The sequence below is a fragment of the Bos grunniens genome, chromosome 7 (assembly GCF_055505025.1).
Source record: "Bos grunniens cultivar Pamir isolate PY7600 chromosome 7, Bosgru_T2T1.0, whole genome shotgun sequence".
Lineage (NCBI taxonomy): Eukaryota > Metazoa > Chordata > Mammalia > Artiodactyla > Bovidae > Bos > Bos grunniens.
In genome coordinates, this window is record NC_141171.1 from 81,331,133 (window position 1) to 81,349,837 (window position 18,705).

The 18,705-nt window shown below is 39.3% G+C and overlaps 1 protein-coding gene and 1 long non-coding RNA gene across 4 annotated transcripts; one reads left to right on the top strand and one right to left on the bottom strand.

Moving 5' to 3' along the window:
- Positions 1 to 3,152: 3,152 nt before the first annotated feature.
- On the bottom strand, positions 3,153 to 8,690 carry LOC147369879 (uncharacterized). The gene is made up of 2 exons (XR_015168023.1): positions 8,558 to 8,690; positions 3,153 to 3,598 (listed from the first exon to the last, which is right to left on the bottom strand). It is a non-coding gene; the product is annotated as an uncharacterized LOC147369879 (long non-coding RNA).
- On the top strand, positions 8,643 to 17,156 carry ZCCHC9 (zinc finger CCHC-type containing 9). 3 transcript variants are annotated; one of them, XM_086412814.1, is made up of 6 exons: positions 8,643 to 9,356; positions 10,203 to 10,609; positions 12,555 to 12,705; positions 13,023 to 13,115; positions 15,238 to 15,306; positions 16,566 to 17,156. In XM_086412814.1, exons 2-6 carry the CDS (start codon positions 10,226 to 10,228, stop codon positions 16,682 to 16,684), a joined length of 816 nt encoding a protein of 271 aa, XP_086268940.1. In that variant the 5' UTR covers positions 8,643 to 9,356; positions 10,203 to 10,225; the 3' UTR covers positions 16,685 to 17,156. The 3 variants fall into 3 exon arrangements, with proteins under 3 accessions (XP_086268940.1, XP_086268941.1, XP_086268939.1); XM_086412815.1 differs by having other exon boundaries at positions 8,643 to 9,185; XM_086412813.1 differs by having other exon boundaries at positions 8,643 to 8,743.
- The last annotated feature ends 1,549 nt before the right edge of the window (positions 17,157 to 18,705 follow it).

Below are 18,705 nucleotides of genomic sequence, written 5' to 3' on the forward strand. Positions count from 1 at the left end.
AATAATATTAAAGGTAATGCTTGTTCATTAAGGAGTAGTTGTAAAATAATATTTAACGAAGAAAAAAGGAACTCAGTTCTGTTACCCACTGGCCTTACTATAAGGGCCTTCAGTCAGTTCAGTTCAGTCGCTCAGTCGTGGCTGACTCTTTGTGATCCCAAGGACTGCAGCACGCCCTGCTGTCCATCCAGCACGTCCCTGTCCATCACCAGTTCCCAGAGCTTACTCAAACTCACACCCATAGTCCGTGATGCCATCCAACCATCTCATCCTCTGTCGTTGCCTTCTCCTCCTGCCTTCACTCTTTCCCAGCATCAAGGTCTTTTCAATAGTCAGTTCTTTGAATCAGGTGGCCAAAGTATTGGAGTTTCAGCTTCAGCATCAGTCCTTCCAGTGAATATTCAAGACTGATTTCCTTTAGGATGAACTGGTTGGATCTCTTGTAGTCCAAGGGACTCTCAAGAGTCTTCTCCAACACCACAGTTCAAAATCATCAATTCTTGGCACTCAGCTTTCTTTATAGTCCAACTCTCACATCCATATATGACCACTGGAAAAACCATAGCTTTGACTAGACACACGTTTGTTGTCAAAGTAATGTCTCTGCTTCTCTGCTTGTCAATATGCTATCTAGGTTGGTCATAGCTTTCTTCCAAGGAGCAAGCGTCTTTTAATTTCATGGCTGCAGTCACCATCTGCAGTGATTTTGGAACCCCGAAAATAAAGTTTCTCACTGTTTACATTGTTTCCCCTTCTATTTGCCATGAAGTGATGGGACCAGATGCCATGATCTTAGTTTTCTGAATGTTGAGCTTTAAGCCAACTTTTTCACTCTCCACTTTCACTTTCATCAAGAGGCTCTTTAGTTCTTCTTCACTTTCTGCCATAAGGGTGGTGTCATCTGCATATCTGAGGTTATTGATATTTCTCCCAGCAATCTTGATTACAGCCCGTGCTTCTTCCAGCCCAGCGTTTCTCATGATGTACTCTGCATATAAGTTAAATAAGCAGGGTGACAATGTACAGCCTTGACGTACTCCTTTCCCAATTTGGAACCAGTCTGTTATTCCACGTACAGTTCTAACTGTTGCTTCTTGACCTGCACACAGATTTCTCAGGAGGCAGGTCAGGTTGTCTGGTATTCCCATCTCTTTCAGAATTTTCCACAGTTTGTTGTGATCCACACAGTCAAAGGCTTTGGCATAGTCAATAAAGAAGAAGTAGAGGTTTTTCTGGAACTCTCTTGCTTTTTTGATGATCCAATGGATGTTGGCAGTATGATCTCTGGTTCCTCTGCCTTTTCTCAATCCACCTGAACATCTGGAAGTTCACGGTTCATGTACTGTAGAAGCCTGGCTTGGAGAATTTTGAACATTACTTTGCTAGTTTGTGAGATGAGTGCAATTGTGCAGTAGTTTGAGCATTCTTTGGCATTGCCTTTCTTTGGGATTGGAATGAAAACTGACCTTTTCCAGTCCTGTGGCCACTGCTGAGTTTTCCAAATTTGCTGGCATATTGAGTGCAGCACTTTCACAGCATCATCTTTCAGGATTTGAAATAGCTCAACTGGAATTCCATCACGTCCACTAGTTTTGTTCGTAGTGATGCTTTCTAAGGCTCACTTGACTTCACATTCCAGGATGTCTGGCTCTAGGTCAGTGATCACACCATCGTGATTATCTGGGTCATGAAGGTCTTTTTTGTACCATTCTTCTCTGTATTCTTGCCACCTCTTCTTAATATCTTCTGCTTCTGTTAGGTCCATACCATTTCTGTCCTTTATCGAGCCCATCTTTGCATGAAATTTTCCCTTGGTATCTCTAATTTTCTTGAAGAGATCTCTAGTCTTTCCCATTCTGTTGTTTTCCTGTATTTCTTTGCATTGATTGCTAAGGAAGCCTTTCTTATCTCTCCTTGCTATTCTTTGGAGTTCTGCATTCAAATGGCTATATCTTTCCTTTTCTCCTTGCCTTTTGCATCTTTTCTTATAAGAGCCTTAAAGCAGCTTAAAAAAATCACGACAATTTTAAGAAGGAACCTGTTAGAATGTCACTGGTCTGGATCTCATTTTTTATTCTCAACAATAGAATCATTATTTTTTTTCCCTCTCTTGTGCTGTATTTCTGTTTAGTATAGTATATATTCTGTACGTATATTTGTCAATAAGTATATTGTCCAGTGTTGGAGAAGACTCTTGAGAGTCCCTTGGACAGCAGGAGCTCAAACCAGTCAATCCTAAAGGGAATCAACCCTGAATATTCATTGGAAGGACTAGTGCTAAAGCTGAAGCTCCAGTACTTTGGCCACTTGATGCCAAGAGCTGACTCACTGAAGAAGACCCTGATGCTGGGAAAAATTGAAGACAGGAGGAGAAAGGGATGACAGAAGATGAGATGGTTGGATGGAATCACCGACTCAATGGACATGAGTCTGAGTAAACTCTGGGAGTTAGTGATGGACAGGGAGTCCATGGGGTCGCAAAGAGTTGGACATGACTGACAGACTGAACTGAGTTGGATATTGTCCAGAGGCTCCTGAGAACTGCATAAGATATTAAAACATTTTTCTACATCCAACCCTCTTCTCTCGACCTATTTTATGGGATCTACTGTATAATCTAAAAGACTATGTGAAGGTCTTCATTGTTTATACTCTAAAGGATAAACTATAAACACTTTGATTTGGCATTTAAAAAATCCTTTAACTTAGTAAAATCTGGTCCCAGCCCTTTTTAGATTCTCTAACCCTCATTACAAATTACTCTACAGCTAAATAGCTGCTGGTGCTACTGTGAGACTCAGCTTGAGGGCTGGCTTATCCCGTGTGGTCCTTGGACACTCCCAGCCCTAAAGCACCTACAGGCGACTTTACTCAGGCCGACAAGACTTCTTATTCTCAGCGAATCCAGGCAAGAATGAGGATTTAAAATTCTAATGGTAGTGGTTCCAATTCCAGGTAAGACGGAATGGGTACACTCTCCCCTGTCTCCCCATGATTGCAGCTGTAAAACACAATGCAGACATCAAGCTCTTTGAGGACTCTGAAAAATAGTAGCAGGCAAATTAGGACAGATCAGAATTCAAAGTACCGCTAAACCAGTGCTAAATTTACATTCTGGATTTTATCTTGGACATTATGGATGCGATTATATATATATTCTGAGTTCTGTTTTATTCCTTAGGAAAAAAAAATTAAGTGGGCCGTTAACGTGTTTAGACTACGTTACAGGCTTTGCCTCACTTTCTGTCAGTGAAAACTCAAATTTCAGTTCATTCTTTTAGCCTCTTAAGTTTGTCCTCTGCATGTGGGTTCAGGGAGCAGCCTGAGACTTGTGAGGGATCCATAGACATATTGTGGGTCAGCCATAAAGTTTGTTCAGGTTTTCCATAAGCATGAATGAACTTTGGACAACCCAATACAAAATACATACACATACAAAGAGAGCTTCAAGAACACTCTTTCTTCAGATTTTTCTCTCCTCGTTCTCCAGGAGTGGCTGTTGCATGCTTCTTTCCCCTGGTTCCTCACGCCAGAAAGTTGATGGTAGGGTCTCTACTGCAGTTCTAGCTGCTCACGTACTTTGCGGCTGCGGCCCTCTCTTACGGCAAAGACACAAACACACAGAGGGACACACAGTCATGTGCTAATTGCTTCTTCAGATTTCTACTCCCCTCCACAAATGTCTGCTTTTATTTACTCTTCAGAATCCTCAGGTAGTTGTTTTATACATTTTGTCCAGAATTTATTGTTATCAGGATGAGAGATGGTTTGTAGAAAGCTTATATTAATATCATAACAAACAATTTTTGTTTGAAACATTAAAAGGTACTGCCTCTGCAAAAATATTTACATTAATATGATTTCAAACAATATCTGGCAATTGTCTACTTCTTAAACTTCGCAGTGTTTACATGAACATGTGCTTTATAATTACTTCATATGTTTTATAACCTTTTCTGTACACACTATATACTTCACAATTTTCTAAAAATGAGGTACTTCAGTCCTTCCTAACCAGAACTTCAGTTTCTCACTTAACATTTACGCTTTGGATCATATTGTTTTGAAAATAACACATTTAATCAGTATTTTAATATCTGAATGAAAAATTTTAATTAAAAAAATCTCTTGAACTGTAAAAGTGAATACATTAAAAAAAAAAGTCTCACATGGGCAAGGGTGAGTAAAGTCTGTTTTAACCCACATTAAGGGTTCAAGCCAGCAAACAATCCCCTGTAGTATTAATATTTCAACATACTAATGGAGCTCACACCTTTGAATTGAGATCTTGATATTTAAATCCTGACTCTTCTTACCAAATATGTGACCTTGGATAAGTTACTTTAGTTCACTGAACTTGTTTTTCATTGTAAAATGGAGAGCATAATATTTTCTACCTCTCAGGATACTGGATGGATTAATCAGGTGATGAATGTAAAGCATTAAACACAGTTCTAGGTACCTATAAAATATTCAGTGGAAGTTAGCTATTATTAATACTAATACTTTCTTCTGAATCTGAAAGGATATCTATGGCTGATTTACTCAATTTCTAATTTTTATTTGATGCATTTCCACAAAAATAAATTGAGATCATTTTCCTTCACTTCCAGGAATGTACAACCTTCTACAGATTAAAATTCAGTACATCACTAAAGATGAGTTTTAGTTGAATGCACCCTCTAGTGGTATACACTATGTGCAAGAACCTGGTGTCTACAAAAGAAAACCTCTTATGAAATGTCAGGGTCTAGGTTGACATTTCCTGATGGCTCAGAGGGTAAAGAATCTGCCTGCAGTGCAGGAGACACAGGAGACATGGGTTCAATTCCTAGGTCAGGAAGATACCCTGGAGAAGGAAATGGCAACCTGCTCCAGTATTCTTGCCTGGAGAATCCCATGGACAGAGGAGCCTGGAGGGCTACAGTCCATGGGGTTGCAAAGAGTCGGACATGACTAAGCACACAGGCATGGCAGGTTGACATTTAGAGCCTGAAGACAGCTAGTTAAGAAAATGATGATATAAGCAGCACTCTCATACATCTTTTAGGCTTCCCTCTTGGCTCAGATGGTAAAAAATATGCCTGCAATGCAGAAGACCTGGATTTGACCCTTAGGTTGGGAAGAGTCCCTGGAGAAGGGAATGGCTAACCACTCCAGTATTCTTGCCTGGAGAGTCCCATGGACAGAGGAGACTGTGACACTCCATGGGGTCACAAAGACTCGGACATTGCTGAACGACTAAGCATGAATGCTTTCATCTTTCAGGAGGCTTCTTCTCTTCCAGAGCTGGAGGAATTAAAAAAAAGTTTTTTTTAACTTTTACCCCCATAAGACTAGGATATTTGTGATATTTACCATATCAAATAACAATATTCCTGTAGCATCGACTTTAATCTTTCCTCTTAAAATAGAGTACTTTTCTAGCTTACTTTACCAAGCATTGCAAAATACTTAGTCTTCATTTAGTTAACAAACCATACTGAGCATCAACTATGTACCAGGCAATGGGGATACAGCAAATAACTTATTACACAATTCACTATGAATTACAAATTTGAAAAGCACCATAAGGAAGTATATACAGACTGCTGTGAGTGTGTATTAGGAATTGATCTAGGTTGGAGAGAGGGGCTTTGGAAGCCTTGCATGCATGCTCAGTCACTTCAGCCATGTATGACTCTTTTCAGTCCAGTGGACTGTATCCTGCCAGGCTCCTCTTCCATGGGTTTTGCCATGCAAGAATACTGGAAAGGCTTGCATGCCCTCCTCCAAGGGATTGTCCCAACCCAGGGATCTTCCTGACCCAGGGAATTATGTTTCCTGCACTAGCAGGGGGGTTCTTTACCACTAGTGCCACCTGGGAAGCTCTTGGATGGCTTACTTGAGAATAACACATTAAAAGTCTTGAAGGGTGAATGGAAATTAATTGGAAGAATAAGAGGAGGAGTACCCTACAAAGAGAACAGAATATGTACAAAGGCTTGGAGATAACAAGGTGAATGTTAGACTCCTGTCATAGACCTCAAAGAAGAGAGGAAACTTGTACAGTGAGGCTAGAGAAGGAGGCAGGGACTTAACATCTCTTTGAAGTGAAGTGAAGTGAAGTGAAAGTCGCTCAGTCGTGTCCAGCTCTTTGCAACCCCATGGACTATACAGTTCATGGAATTCTGAAGGCCAGAATACTGGAGTGGGTAAGCTGTTCCCTCCTCCAGGGGATCTTCCCAACCCAGGGGTCAAAGCCAGGTCTCCCGCATTGCAGGCGGATTCCTTATCAGCTGAGCCACATAGGAAGCCCAAACATACTGGAGTGGGTAGCCTATCTCATCTCCAGGGGATGTTCCCGACCCAGGAATCAAACCGGAATCTCCTGCATTGCAGGCGAATTCTTCACCAACTGAGCTATCAGGGAAGCATCTCCTTAATGAGTTTGAATTCCATCTTAGGGAGTTTGAATTTCACCTTAAGAACAGTGGGAAACTACAGAAGGGTTTAAAGCAGGAGAGCAACAATCTGATTTACATTTCAAAAGTTTGCTTTGCTAAAGCATGGAAAATGGATTTGAGGGAGTGGAGCGAGAACAGATGCCCAGATCAGCTGCCACTGATTCATGATGAAAGCTGGAACAAAGGAAGTAGCAGCAGTGATAAAAACAGCTCCTTAAGAGTTTAAGAGGTGAAATGGATTGAGTGTGATGATGGGGATGGGAGCAGTTGTCCTGGTTAGCTGAGCAGATTACCAGTTTTCCCACCAAATACAAACACTGGTGGTAGCCATTTGTTTTTTTGCAGGGGAGGGAAGGGGGTTGTGGAGATAGTTGCTCAGGAGACTAAGGTTTCTCTCTTGAAGACAGACCTTCTTTGATTCCACATGGTGGTATTTCAATTGAATGCTTAAATAGCATTGTTTAGGACTATGGGGCACCATCTCCACCCAGTAAAAAGCTATAGACCCCATGAACTATAGCCACCAGGCTCCTCTGTCCATGGAATTCCCCAGACAAGAATACTGGAGTGGGTAGCCATCCCCTTCTCCAGGGGATCTTCCCAAACCAGGGATGGAACCCAGGTCTCCTGCACTGCAGGAAGCTTCCTTACTCTGAACCACCTCCACCTGATAGGGCCCCAAACGTCCTTTTCATATTTTCATTACAGTGATCCATTCCCACCGTGCTAATAGTTTTACTTTACTGCTGCTTAGGAAAATGTAATGTCCTGCGACTGCATGTCCTGATTTCAGGCACAAGTCTCAGATTGGACCACTTTCGATCACAGGTGCCTGGTCCTGGCCCAATCAGCTGTGAGGAGTTAGTCACACGATATAAACATGGCTGCCAAGGGCCCACTCCTGGAGGTTGGGAATACTCAAGGTGTGGGAGAGGCCAGACATGCCAAAGGTCATGTACTTCTCTATCACCCTGCTTATTTAATTTATATTCAGAGTACCTCATCCAAGATACCCGGCTAGATGAAGCACAAGCTGGAATCAAGATTGCCAGGAGAAATATTAATAACCTCAGATATGGAGATGATACCACTCTTATGGCAGAAAGCAGAGAGTAATTAAAGAGCCTCTTGATGGTAAAGCAGGAGAGTGAAAAAGCTGGTTTAAAATACAACTTTCAAAAAACAAAGATCACAGCATCTGGTCCCATCACTTCATGGCAAATTGATGGAGAAACAATGGAAACAGTGATAGATTTTATTTTCTTGGGCTCCAAAATGACTGCAGATGGTGACTGAAGCCATGAAATGACAAGACATTTGCTCCTTGGAAGAAAAGTTATGACAAACCTAGACAGCATATTAACAGGCAGAGACAATACTTTGCCTACAAAGATCTGTATAATCAAAGCTATGATTTTTCCAGTAGTCATGTACTGTGAGAACTGGACAATAAAAAAGGCTGAGCACTGAAGAACTGATGCTTTTGAACTGTGGTGTTGGAGAAGCCTCTTGAGAGTCCCTTGGACTGCAAGGAGCTCTAACCACTGAATCCTAAATCTTAGTTAAAGGGAATCAACCCTGAATATTCACTGGAAGGACTAGTGCTAAAGCTGAAGCTTCAATATTTTGGCCACCTGATGCCAGGAGCTGACTCACTGGAAAAGACCCTGATGCTGGGAAAGATTGAAGGCAGGAGAAAGGGACGACAGAGGATGAGATGGTTGGATGGCATCACCTACTCAATGGTCATGAGTTTGAGCAAACTCCCGGAGATAGCGAAGGACAGGGACGCCTGGCCTGCTGTAGTACACAGGGTAGCAGAGTCAGACACGACTAAGCGACTGAGTAACAGCAACAAATGAAAATGTAAGTCCCTCCCGCTACCAATTCCAAGAAATGTTTGCCTAATTTTACGATGAGGTCCAGTACAAAGACCATTTCTTAGGGAAGCCTTTTGGGCCTTTCCCATCGCCAAGGATCCTCTCATTCGTCTCCCCCCATTATGCCTTGCGTTCTGCACAGCACAGATCGTACACTCTTCATCTTCGCGTCCCCCGCGCCCAGCGCGTGCCCTTCAAACACTGCGCCCTCCACATTTACTAATTAGCCACCTTTCCCAGAGCTGAGGTGCACCGCAGCGCCGGACAGGGACACGACTGCTAGTAAGCCAATTGCTCGCCGGAAGTGACGCACTGCAGGGACGACGTGCTTCCGGTCCCGGGTGTCGCCGTCTCCGCCGCAGGGGGACGGGTTTTTTCTGGCCTGCTAACTCCGCTGCTCTGGAGGATCCTTTCCTGGTAAGAAGCTGCGCGTTGGGGGAGTAAGGCCAGTTCCCTGGGGCCCGGCGGGAGGGCGCAGGAACTGGCAGCGAGGGCCCCCAGCGCCAGGTGAAGCTGAAGCACCGCGCTTCGCGGCGGGCCCAGGCGGAGCGCGGGGATCCGTTTCAGCTGTAGTTGAGTAGCCGCTTGGGCCGGAGCGTCCAGCCTCACTGGGGCCGGTCGGGCGGAATGGACGCGACCGACTGGATACTTAGAGCTCCCCCAGTTCCTTGTTCTCAGAAGAAGGATCATCCATCTCCCCTTGAACGGCCCCATTCCCCACCGTGACTGCCACAGGATCTGCGGCGACGAGTGTGCGCGCGTGGTGTAAAGTGGCGTGCAGAGTCCCACGCCTGTTTATTGGCTCCTCCCCACCGCTTGTGTTGAAAGGATGTTGTGGCCAAAGCTGAGGTTAACACTGGTTAGTGCAGGGAATGCTGCCCTAGAAGGGAGCGTGCTAATAGTCGGAAACGATGTGAAACAGCTGGGTTGCTGCTGCTGCTAAGTCACTTAAATTGGAAGTAGATTATACTCTGATTACAGGAGACAGAGACAAGAAACAGACTTTTGGACACAGTAGGGGAAGAAGAAGGTGGGATGATTTGAGAGACTAGCATTTAAACATATACTTTACCGTGTGTAAAGTAAATAACCAGTGAAAGCTTGCTGTATGAAGCAGGAAACCCAAAGCCGGTACTCTGTGACAACCTAGAGGGGAGGGAGGGGGTGGGAAGGGGGTTCAAGAGGGAAGGGACATATGTATACCTATGGCCCATTGATTTTGATGTATGGCAAAAACCATCACAACATTGTAATTACCCTCTAATTAAAAATAAAATTTAAAAAACGAGGTAGACTCGGTATTATCATGTGACTGTAAACGAGTATGTTTTGCTTATCAGTCTTTGGGAAGGAGTTGTAATGACAACTTCATGCTTAAGGACAAGATTTGTGTATACTTACTAATTTGCTGTACAAATTATTTGTGATGAAATGGCAGATGGTGCAAAAAGATTGGAAGAAAGTAGACCTGGGACTTGGAGATAGGCACATAAACTAAGAAAACTGCAAAATTTGGGAAAAGTAACTTAATTTACTATTACCATGTGATTTCATTTTGGAAGTAATTTGGTTTTTTGCTGAGTTGTTTTCCATTGAAGCAAGTATTTATATCTGTGTTTTTTTTTTTTTTTTTTTAATAGTTGCTTTTTTTTTCTTTTTAACTGGAGTGGTAGCTTCTCTGGCAAGGGCTAGATTTACATTGCAGGTCTGTCTATGCAGCATGTTATAGAATTAAATATATAGATCTCTAAGTTTTTAAGTTAAAAAGTCTTCTAATAATTAACACTCAACATATGGGTATCATTGATATAGTGATATAGCATATATCTTTAGTTTCATTTTTTTCTTTGAAATGATGACTATGCTTGTCTTAAAGATTGATACACCTCTAATGAAGCTATGACCAGGTGGGCACGAGTCACTACCACACAGAACAAACGACCCTTTCCTGCAACATCATGGGAGGACTTGAAGAAGGGGTCCTCTGAGGGACAAAGCCAAAATCTTCCAAAGAGTAAACAACTTGAAGCCAATAGGCTGTCCCTTAAAAATGATGCCCCCCAAGCAAAACACAGAAAGAATAAAAAGAAAAAGGAGTATTTAAATGAAGATGTGAATGGATTCATGGAATATTTAAGACAAAACTCACAGATGCTTCACAATGGTGAGGTGATAGCAACAGACAGTCAGAAAGTAAGGGAAGAAATTGAAGTTGCTTTAAAGAAAGACAGTCGCCGGGAAGGAAGACGATTAAAAAGACAAGCAGCAAAGAAAAATGCAATGGTAAGATTATCACTTCTCTCACATTATGTTGTATGGTGGGAAACTTACTCATATGCTCATATACATATTTTAGCAGAGTGTGATTGTGGCTGTATGCTAGTCTTAGATGGCATCTTTGTGAGGGCTAGCAGTAACTCTAGGATTTCTGTTTATATGCTCTTATATGCTATATACTTGATGTACTGATGAATTATCACAATACACAAAGATGGCATTATCTCCATATTTTGGGTAGAAAACATGAGTGTGCATATATATATATTTTAATTTCTGCATTCCCAACACCTAGATTTTAAGGTGTTTCAAACCCAGGAAATGAAATACTGGTATAATTCTTTCCCTTCTCTAGCAAGAGATTCTTCTAGCAGGGTAATACATGAGAATCAACACTTGTTGCTATTTTACATTTTTATTTTTTAATAGACTTACTAAATGTAGAGCATTGTTTGCAACAATGTAGACTTGAAATGTTGCAGCTTCCATAAATGTGGTTTCTATTTGCAGGGTTATTTTTATGCAGTATCATATTTGGAGAGTCTTTTGTAAGATTCTTTTATAAGCTAATACTGATAAAATATTCCTTATGAATAAATTGGGATAGAAAAGAGAATCATTTCTATTTGGATCAAGATAGTCTTGTTTAAATTGTGCAGTTATTTTAAAATATTTTAAAGTCAAGTTAATTTAACATGAAGATAATTTTAAGATAATTTTAGGACTTTTCTGGTGTCCAGTGGTTAAGACTCTATGCATCATTGCAGGGGGCCCCAGGTTCAAGGTTTGATCCGTGGTCAGGGAATTGCATCCCACATGCCCCACCCAACTAAAGATTCTGCAGGCTGCAAGGAAGATCGAAGATCTCAACAGCTGCAGTTAAGACCCAGCGCAACCAAATAAATAAATAAATATTTTTTTTTAATTTAAAGATAATTTCTTTGACATAGGCAGTGTGATGAATTGCATACTTTTTGAAAAAGTTTAGTATTATGACTTTAAGGGAATATTTATGTTTTTAATTAAGGGGAAAGACATTGTTTTTCAAAACAAAAAAGGAATTCTTTATAATAAAGCATAGGCTTTAATACTATAAGGCTTGTTGAGACCTTTCAATTCATTTTCTTACTTTTCTTAGTATCTCAGACTAAGCATCAGTTCTTAATTGTTAATTAAAAAATGATGAACTGTTTTATCCAAAAACTTTTTCCAGTTTAAATAAAATGTCTTAAATATCTACCATCTTCGATTATGACTGATAATTTTATTTATTGCAGCAAAAAAATCCTCCAAATTGCTAGGTATTATTTAAAGCATCAAAACCATTGTTCAGTGTTATGCTGGAGCCAAATAATTCACCTTAGAATAATACCTTTAAAATGTGCATATATTTTAAGATGAAACCTCTGTTTATAAATATTAAGGAACATGTAAAAGATATAAAAATTATAAAGTATAATTTTTGGTGTGAAATATAGCTTATGATTTGAATCACAACTTAAATGGAATCACTTGACCCAAATTCATTCTATGACATGAACTTTAAAAAGTGAAGGTATTAATTTTGAGTGATAATTTTTATGCTCATTGCCTGGGTCTCCTCCAGAAAACTCAGTTTAAGATACAGACATCCCCATTAATGAAATGAAATGTAATGAGTCCATATTTGCTTAATTCTTTTAAGCAATTACCTCCTGCAAAGATTTATAACTTTGTCTCCTAGACTGATAGATTTATGAATAGAGGGTTTTCAAAAGCAATGAAACCCTTTGATGAAAATGACGTTTCTTACGGTTTAGGAGAATGTGAAACACTTTTTTCTACAGATGAAATACGGAGAGTTCAAAAAACAGAACTAGACAGCTTTAAAATGGGATGGTTTTTTTGATGACTAGAATTAATAAAGCCAGTGTCGTGTTGCAGTGTGGAAACTCACTTTTTGTTTTCTCAGGTATGTTTCCATTGTAGACAGCCTGGCCATGGGATTGCAGATTGCCCTGCTGCCCTTGAGAATCAAGAAATGGGCACTGGAATATGTTACAGGTGTGGATCCACAGAGCACGAAATAACCAAGTGCAAGGCTAAAGTAGACCCAGCTCTTGGTATGTTGTTGTTTTTTTCCTATCAGTTTTTTTATTTGGTTAATGAGCAAAGTGGCCAGTAAGTAACCAACTGGTTTTTTCATTGCTGACAGGGTTTGTTATGAGTGTGTCACTTAATAGTTTGAAATCAAATGTGATTAAACTTTAAATTACGTAACAACAAATATGTTTTCTTCTCAGAGTGTTTTAAAGTAATATGAATTACACTATATATATATAGATAGATACAGATAGGTATCTGTATCTATCTATGTTGATATATATACACGCACATCCATACATGTATGTAACTAAACAGAAACTGTTGATCATTACAGGTGAATTTCCTTTTGCAAAATGTTTTGTTTGTGGGGAAATGGGGCATCTGTCCAGATCTTGTCCTGATAATCCCAAAGGACTCTATGCTGATGGTGAGTACTGTTACTCTTGTATGTTGAAAATGGTGGTGAGTTATCATGCAGTTGTGATTTAATTTACATTTAAACAGTTTTTAAATTCCTGAATAAGTGGCAAAATCTCTAGAATTTCATTATTTTTATCAAGCATTATCCTATGGTGGCTTAGAGGTAAAGAATCCACCTGCAGTAAAGGAGATGTGGGAAACGGGGTTTGATGCTTGGGCTGGGAAGATCCCCTGGAGAAGGAAATTACAACCCACTCCAGTATTCTTGCCTGGAGAATCCCCATGAACAGAGGAGCTGGCAGGCTACAGTCCGTGGGGTCTCAAAGAGTCGGACACAACTGAGCAACTGAGCACACAGTCTATGTACTAGACTTGGTGTAATTTAAGTTGATATGTCAAATCAGAAAAAGCTGACCTCTGTATTTCAAACTGTATGTACTTACTTCAGTATCATTTGTGAGAATATGTTATAAATATCTACTTTTAAACCTAACAAGCAAAAAGATTATTTCTTTAATATAAGATTTAAAAAATAGTGTGGTGAATTTAATCTCAGTATAGTGTAATATTTTGGGTAGAAGGGTTGGTACTCACCATTCTGGATTTTTTTTTTTTCTGAATGTTTTCCTTAGTTTATTGTCTGGCATGGGCCATGTAACATTCTTACCTTTGGCTCAGCTAATGTCTTAAGGTGCCCACAATAAAGTCTGTGATATTTAAAGCTTTAAGGAGGAGGTTGGCATCTGTTAATGTGAGTCATTTATTAATGTGATGCTGGTACCATTAGGTTCTAGACACTTCTAGTGTCATATCCTGGGTTCCCTTGCAAAAGTCCAGTGAAAAAGCTTAACTTTGGAGTTAACACTAGTTATAGTCTCAGCACTACCACTCACTAACTGTGGGACTTTGGCCAAGGTATTTAACTTTTCTCATCTCAGTTTCCTCACCTGTGAAATGAAGATGAGAAAATTTTATTTCACTAATTCTAAGATGCTTTTTTTTTTTTTTTTTTTTACATTTTAATATATCTGAACTCAATGTATCTTACTATTGGTGGGTGTTACATAATAGGCAGTTTTTTTTTCCCCAGAAAGGAATGAATGATATATCTTATAATCAGTGGTGTCTTAGATTTGATGAATTATGATATTTTACCTTGAAGAGTTATGAGGATTAGAGTAATTATTAAAGTGCCTCCTCTGTTTCACTGTGGCATCTACAGCAGTAAAGAGTCTTGGACCTGAAAGATACTCAAAAGTGTCTTTCAGTTTTGAACTTAATAAACAGGCCATATAATATGGCTAGTGAGCAAAAATGCCTTTGTATGGCGAACCAAAATGACCAGATATAAAAAATGTGGCAAGGGGATTAAGTCACAGAAAAGTATGAGTTAATCCAAGTTTATACCCTGTTAGGGTCATTTTTTGAGAAGTCATTTGATATTATGAGCATGATCATGATAATGCTTGACCATTAAGCAATAGTGTTTGACTATTCAGTGAAAGATTCCTTTTAGAAAAACTCATTTTAGGACTGTATTGTAACTCACAGTCCTGGGATGTTGCTTAAAGTAGGCAAATAGGCATTTTTACTAGAGTTAGGATGCCTGGCAGATAAAGGCACTGATATAAAAGTTAATTTCATTCCTTTTGTAACTACTCACGCCCATCTGACCTGTATAGCAGGGCAGTGGTCTGTATCCTTTTTTAGGGGGATGGGGCATTGATCACTAAAGAATCTGATTAAAAACTGGGCATTCTCCTCAAAAAATGCATCTGCACACAAATTTTTCATAGTTCACAAGCCCATGCCTTTCTAACTGTGGTTAAGACCTAGGCTTCCATGCAGTGGCTCCTGGACTCTAGAGAACAAGTACCTTTTGTCATTTCTCACTTTCCCACATCTCCTTTGAAGGTCAGGGACAAGAAATGGTGGGTTGATACAGTTTAGTGCTCTATGAGGTTAAGAGGAATGGAGAATAGACTTATTAATAGGAATAAGTCGTTCCTATTCAGCTACCTTTGCAGCTAACAAGGTTATGAGGACCAAACAAGATATGAAAGTGCTTAGAGACATTAAATGCCCTACTTAAGTATCAGAGGTTTTCAGTGACTTTGTTTTTTTTATAGGTGGTGGCTGCAGACTGTGTGGCTCTGTGGAACATATGAAGAAAGATTGTCCCGAAAGTCAGAACTCAGGTGAGATCTCTGGGCCTCCTTTAGAAGGGGTGAGATTGAATATTCCTCTGTGTTTTTATTGAATTTTGTTATTAACAACTCCCTGAGGTACAACTGGTTTTAAGACTGTCTGGTTTCCTGTTTCAGTAATGACTTCATCATTTCTTTATCAGCAGTACTAAGTAAACATTAGCAGCTGTTCTCAGGTGGGAAGAAAAATGATCAGTAAGCCCCGGAGGACCCTGATTTTATAAAGCATCTTATTCATAAATATTTGTGTTTGCTAACTTATGTGTTTAATAATAACAGCCAATTATGTTATTTAAAAATATTAATTTACTAAGAAATTGAATAGAATAAGTTGCAGTATTGTTATGATTGAGAATCCTCATGTATGTTCTGAAGTCAGAAGGATTCCAAGTTGGTTGCAAAAACTTCCAGAAATATTCAAATTGTGTAATCCACATAGTATCTGGCCAGTTTATATTTTTTTCCTGACAAATAACTACCGTTGGTCATCTAAAACTTCATAAATGTTCAACAAACCTAAGACAGATATTGGGGGATGTGGAGACCATTGTTAGATTAGTTTGCCTAGATTAGAATGATGACAATCTGTGTGTGAAAGGAGGCAAGACAGTAGGGTAGCCCAGTAGTGCTTCTTGGAGAAAAAGCACATTTCTTTCTATATCAAATGGTCATAGAACTAAACAAATAAGTCTGCCCATTCTTACTTCCTACCCCTAGCATTTGAATTTGAAAACCAAGAGTTCTTGTTTAGACTCTTGTCTAGAAGAAGATAGTCTTTACTACATTGTAGGCAGTGAGATTGAAATGAGAAGTGGAATTTGAATTCTCCCTCCTGGGAGGATTGCCACTTCCCAAATGACAAGACTGACAAGCAGATGTTGTATAATTTCACAGGTGGAATCTTGTGCATTTAAAACTGATGCTTCATAAGTCTTGCTGTTTACGGTCTCTTGGAATTCATTGACTCTATAATGATGAACTCTGGGAAAGAATGAAAGAGCTTTCTCATCAACTTGTGCATTGCAAAGCAGTTGCTGCATTTCCCTAATTGGGATGACAAATTGCCCGTGTACTCTGAAATCAAGGGTTATAATCAATTACAGAATTGCTCACTTTGCTTTAGTGATGGATTCTTCTTTGTGATTATTCATGTCAAAACTAGTTCCTTTGCTAAACCAGTACCAGTCAATCTAGGTGGGTGTATTTGATCACTGTCTTTCTTACATTTTGAGGTTTCTGTGTCTTTACAGATCGAGTGGTCACAGTTGGTCGCTGGGCAAAGGGAATGAGTGCAGACTATGAAGAAATTTTGGATGTGCCTAAACCACAGAAACCGAAAACAAAGATACCTAAAGTTGTTAATTTTTGATGATTAGTACTGTTGTTTGTTCAACATTCTGAACTGGGCCTGCTTTACAAGTTGGAGCTAGACTGTCCCTTGGAGGCCTGTATTATAGATATCAGTATAATTTAGGTGTGATCAAACCAGTGTCCATCAAGGGGCACTTCTCCCATTGTCTCCCATTGTTTGGAGAAGATCACTGAAAAAAGTGTAAGATGTTTAAAATGGATTTTCTAAAAGAATATATTTTTGACCGATAGAACTTAGGTGTAACTAAGTGATTATATACCTGATTGTAACAATCATTTGTTTCTTAAAAACAAAATTATGCATTAATATGAACTATCCCTAAACATAGGGTAACTGCTTTGCATTTGGAAGTGAATTTGTGGTCCTGTTGTTGGTTTCAAGTATCAATTTATCATTATGTTAGAAATTTATTTATAATTGCCACAAAATGTATTTTTAAAATAGTAAATAAAAATTCATTTGCTATTTACCTAGTTTTGTGAATACCTAATTTTGGATTGAATGAGCCTTGGTAATGTCCATGTAACAATCTCTTTGGAAACATGATCTTTTATGAATCCTGAATGAGATTAATTTCGATTAATGTTTGTTTTAGTTTTGGCATAAAGATTTACAAATTATTGAGGTTAAAATAGAAGAGTACCTCAGCTTAATAGCAGCTCTTTCTTTGCCCCTGGTTTTCAAGAGAGAGATTCCAGCCAAAATTCAGTTTGGGATATTTAACCAGAATGATGATGGCGTGTAACAGACTGTCTATCAACCTTAATAGCATTTTGTTCACATGTTTTAGATGAGTCAGGGTGAGATTCAGGCATCATCATAATAGAGTTAGAACACTAATCAGAGACCCATTAGCTTCTTTGTTTGATTTGATGAATACATGCATACTTAATACATACATTTCACAAGGCTTAAGGCTCCCATTGTACTGTATAATGGAATGACTTTGTTGGATTGTGTGTTTCATTTGGAATTTTACCTGATTGGATGCATTTGTAACAAAAGGAAACAGCTGTGATTAGTTACTGATGTTTTCAAAAGCAAAATATTTACCAAATAAGGAACACTTTTCTGTTTTAATGTCTGTACATCTCAATATTTCTAATCTTAATAAGAGCTGTTCTTTTTTTTTTTTTTCAGCAACAGAGGAAAACATAACCCAATTTGGCTCAGCATACCAAAGCTTAAGGAAGTGTCATTTTAAAGGAATAGCACAAGCCATGCAGCTGGAAAAGGATAGTGCTGTCCTAGTCCTTCAGCCTGAACATGCCCAGATTTATCTCACCTATCCTATCTGGAGCAAAAGGCTCTGGAAAGTAAAAAACCCATCAGCTGCAAGCTAAGTCCGATGCTTTTTATATAGTCTTCAATGCAGGGATGTCCGTTTTTGTTTTCCTTGTGGTTACTTTGTTTCCATTTTAAGGATCTATCTACAGTGAAACTAGAAATACATTTCAGGTGCCCAGTGTAAGGTTGGAAAAGTGTGTGGACGCTTTGTTAAAGGAATTCACCAGAGATGGAAATTCTGATGTCCTGAGAGATTGCAGGTTGCTTACTGTTGGTTATTTTCTTAACGACAAATGCTGAACGAGGAAGGCACACATTTACTTTTTCATTGTAGATTTCCCAAGGACAAGGACCTACTACATTTTTGGTACTCTTTCAGGCACTTGAGACTGTGGCAGTGAATAAGACAGATAAGGCCACATGCATTCTGCTGAGGCTGAAGAATGGAAGGCAGACTTAGGCACAAAAAATATATATCAGAACTATCAGTAAAAATAATATCAGAATGTCAACGTTTATAACATTTTATAAATATTTTGTTGAATTCCCTAAGACTTAGTCGTCAGTACTCTTCTTCCTTCTAGTGCTTTGGAAATGTCATCTCTTTTTACAAGCTTGTCTTTCACTTCTCTAGGACTGACTCCTGAGTCTCCATCTAGTCCTAAGATCCTTGGTTTCAATTCTGTGTGCTCACCTGCCTGCTGGACACTCTTAATTGGATGTTGTACTAA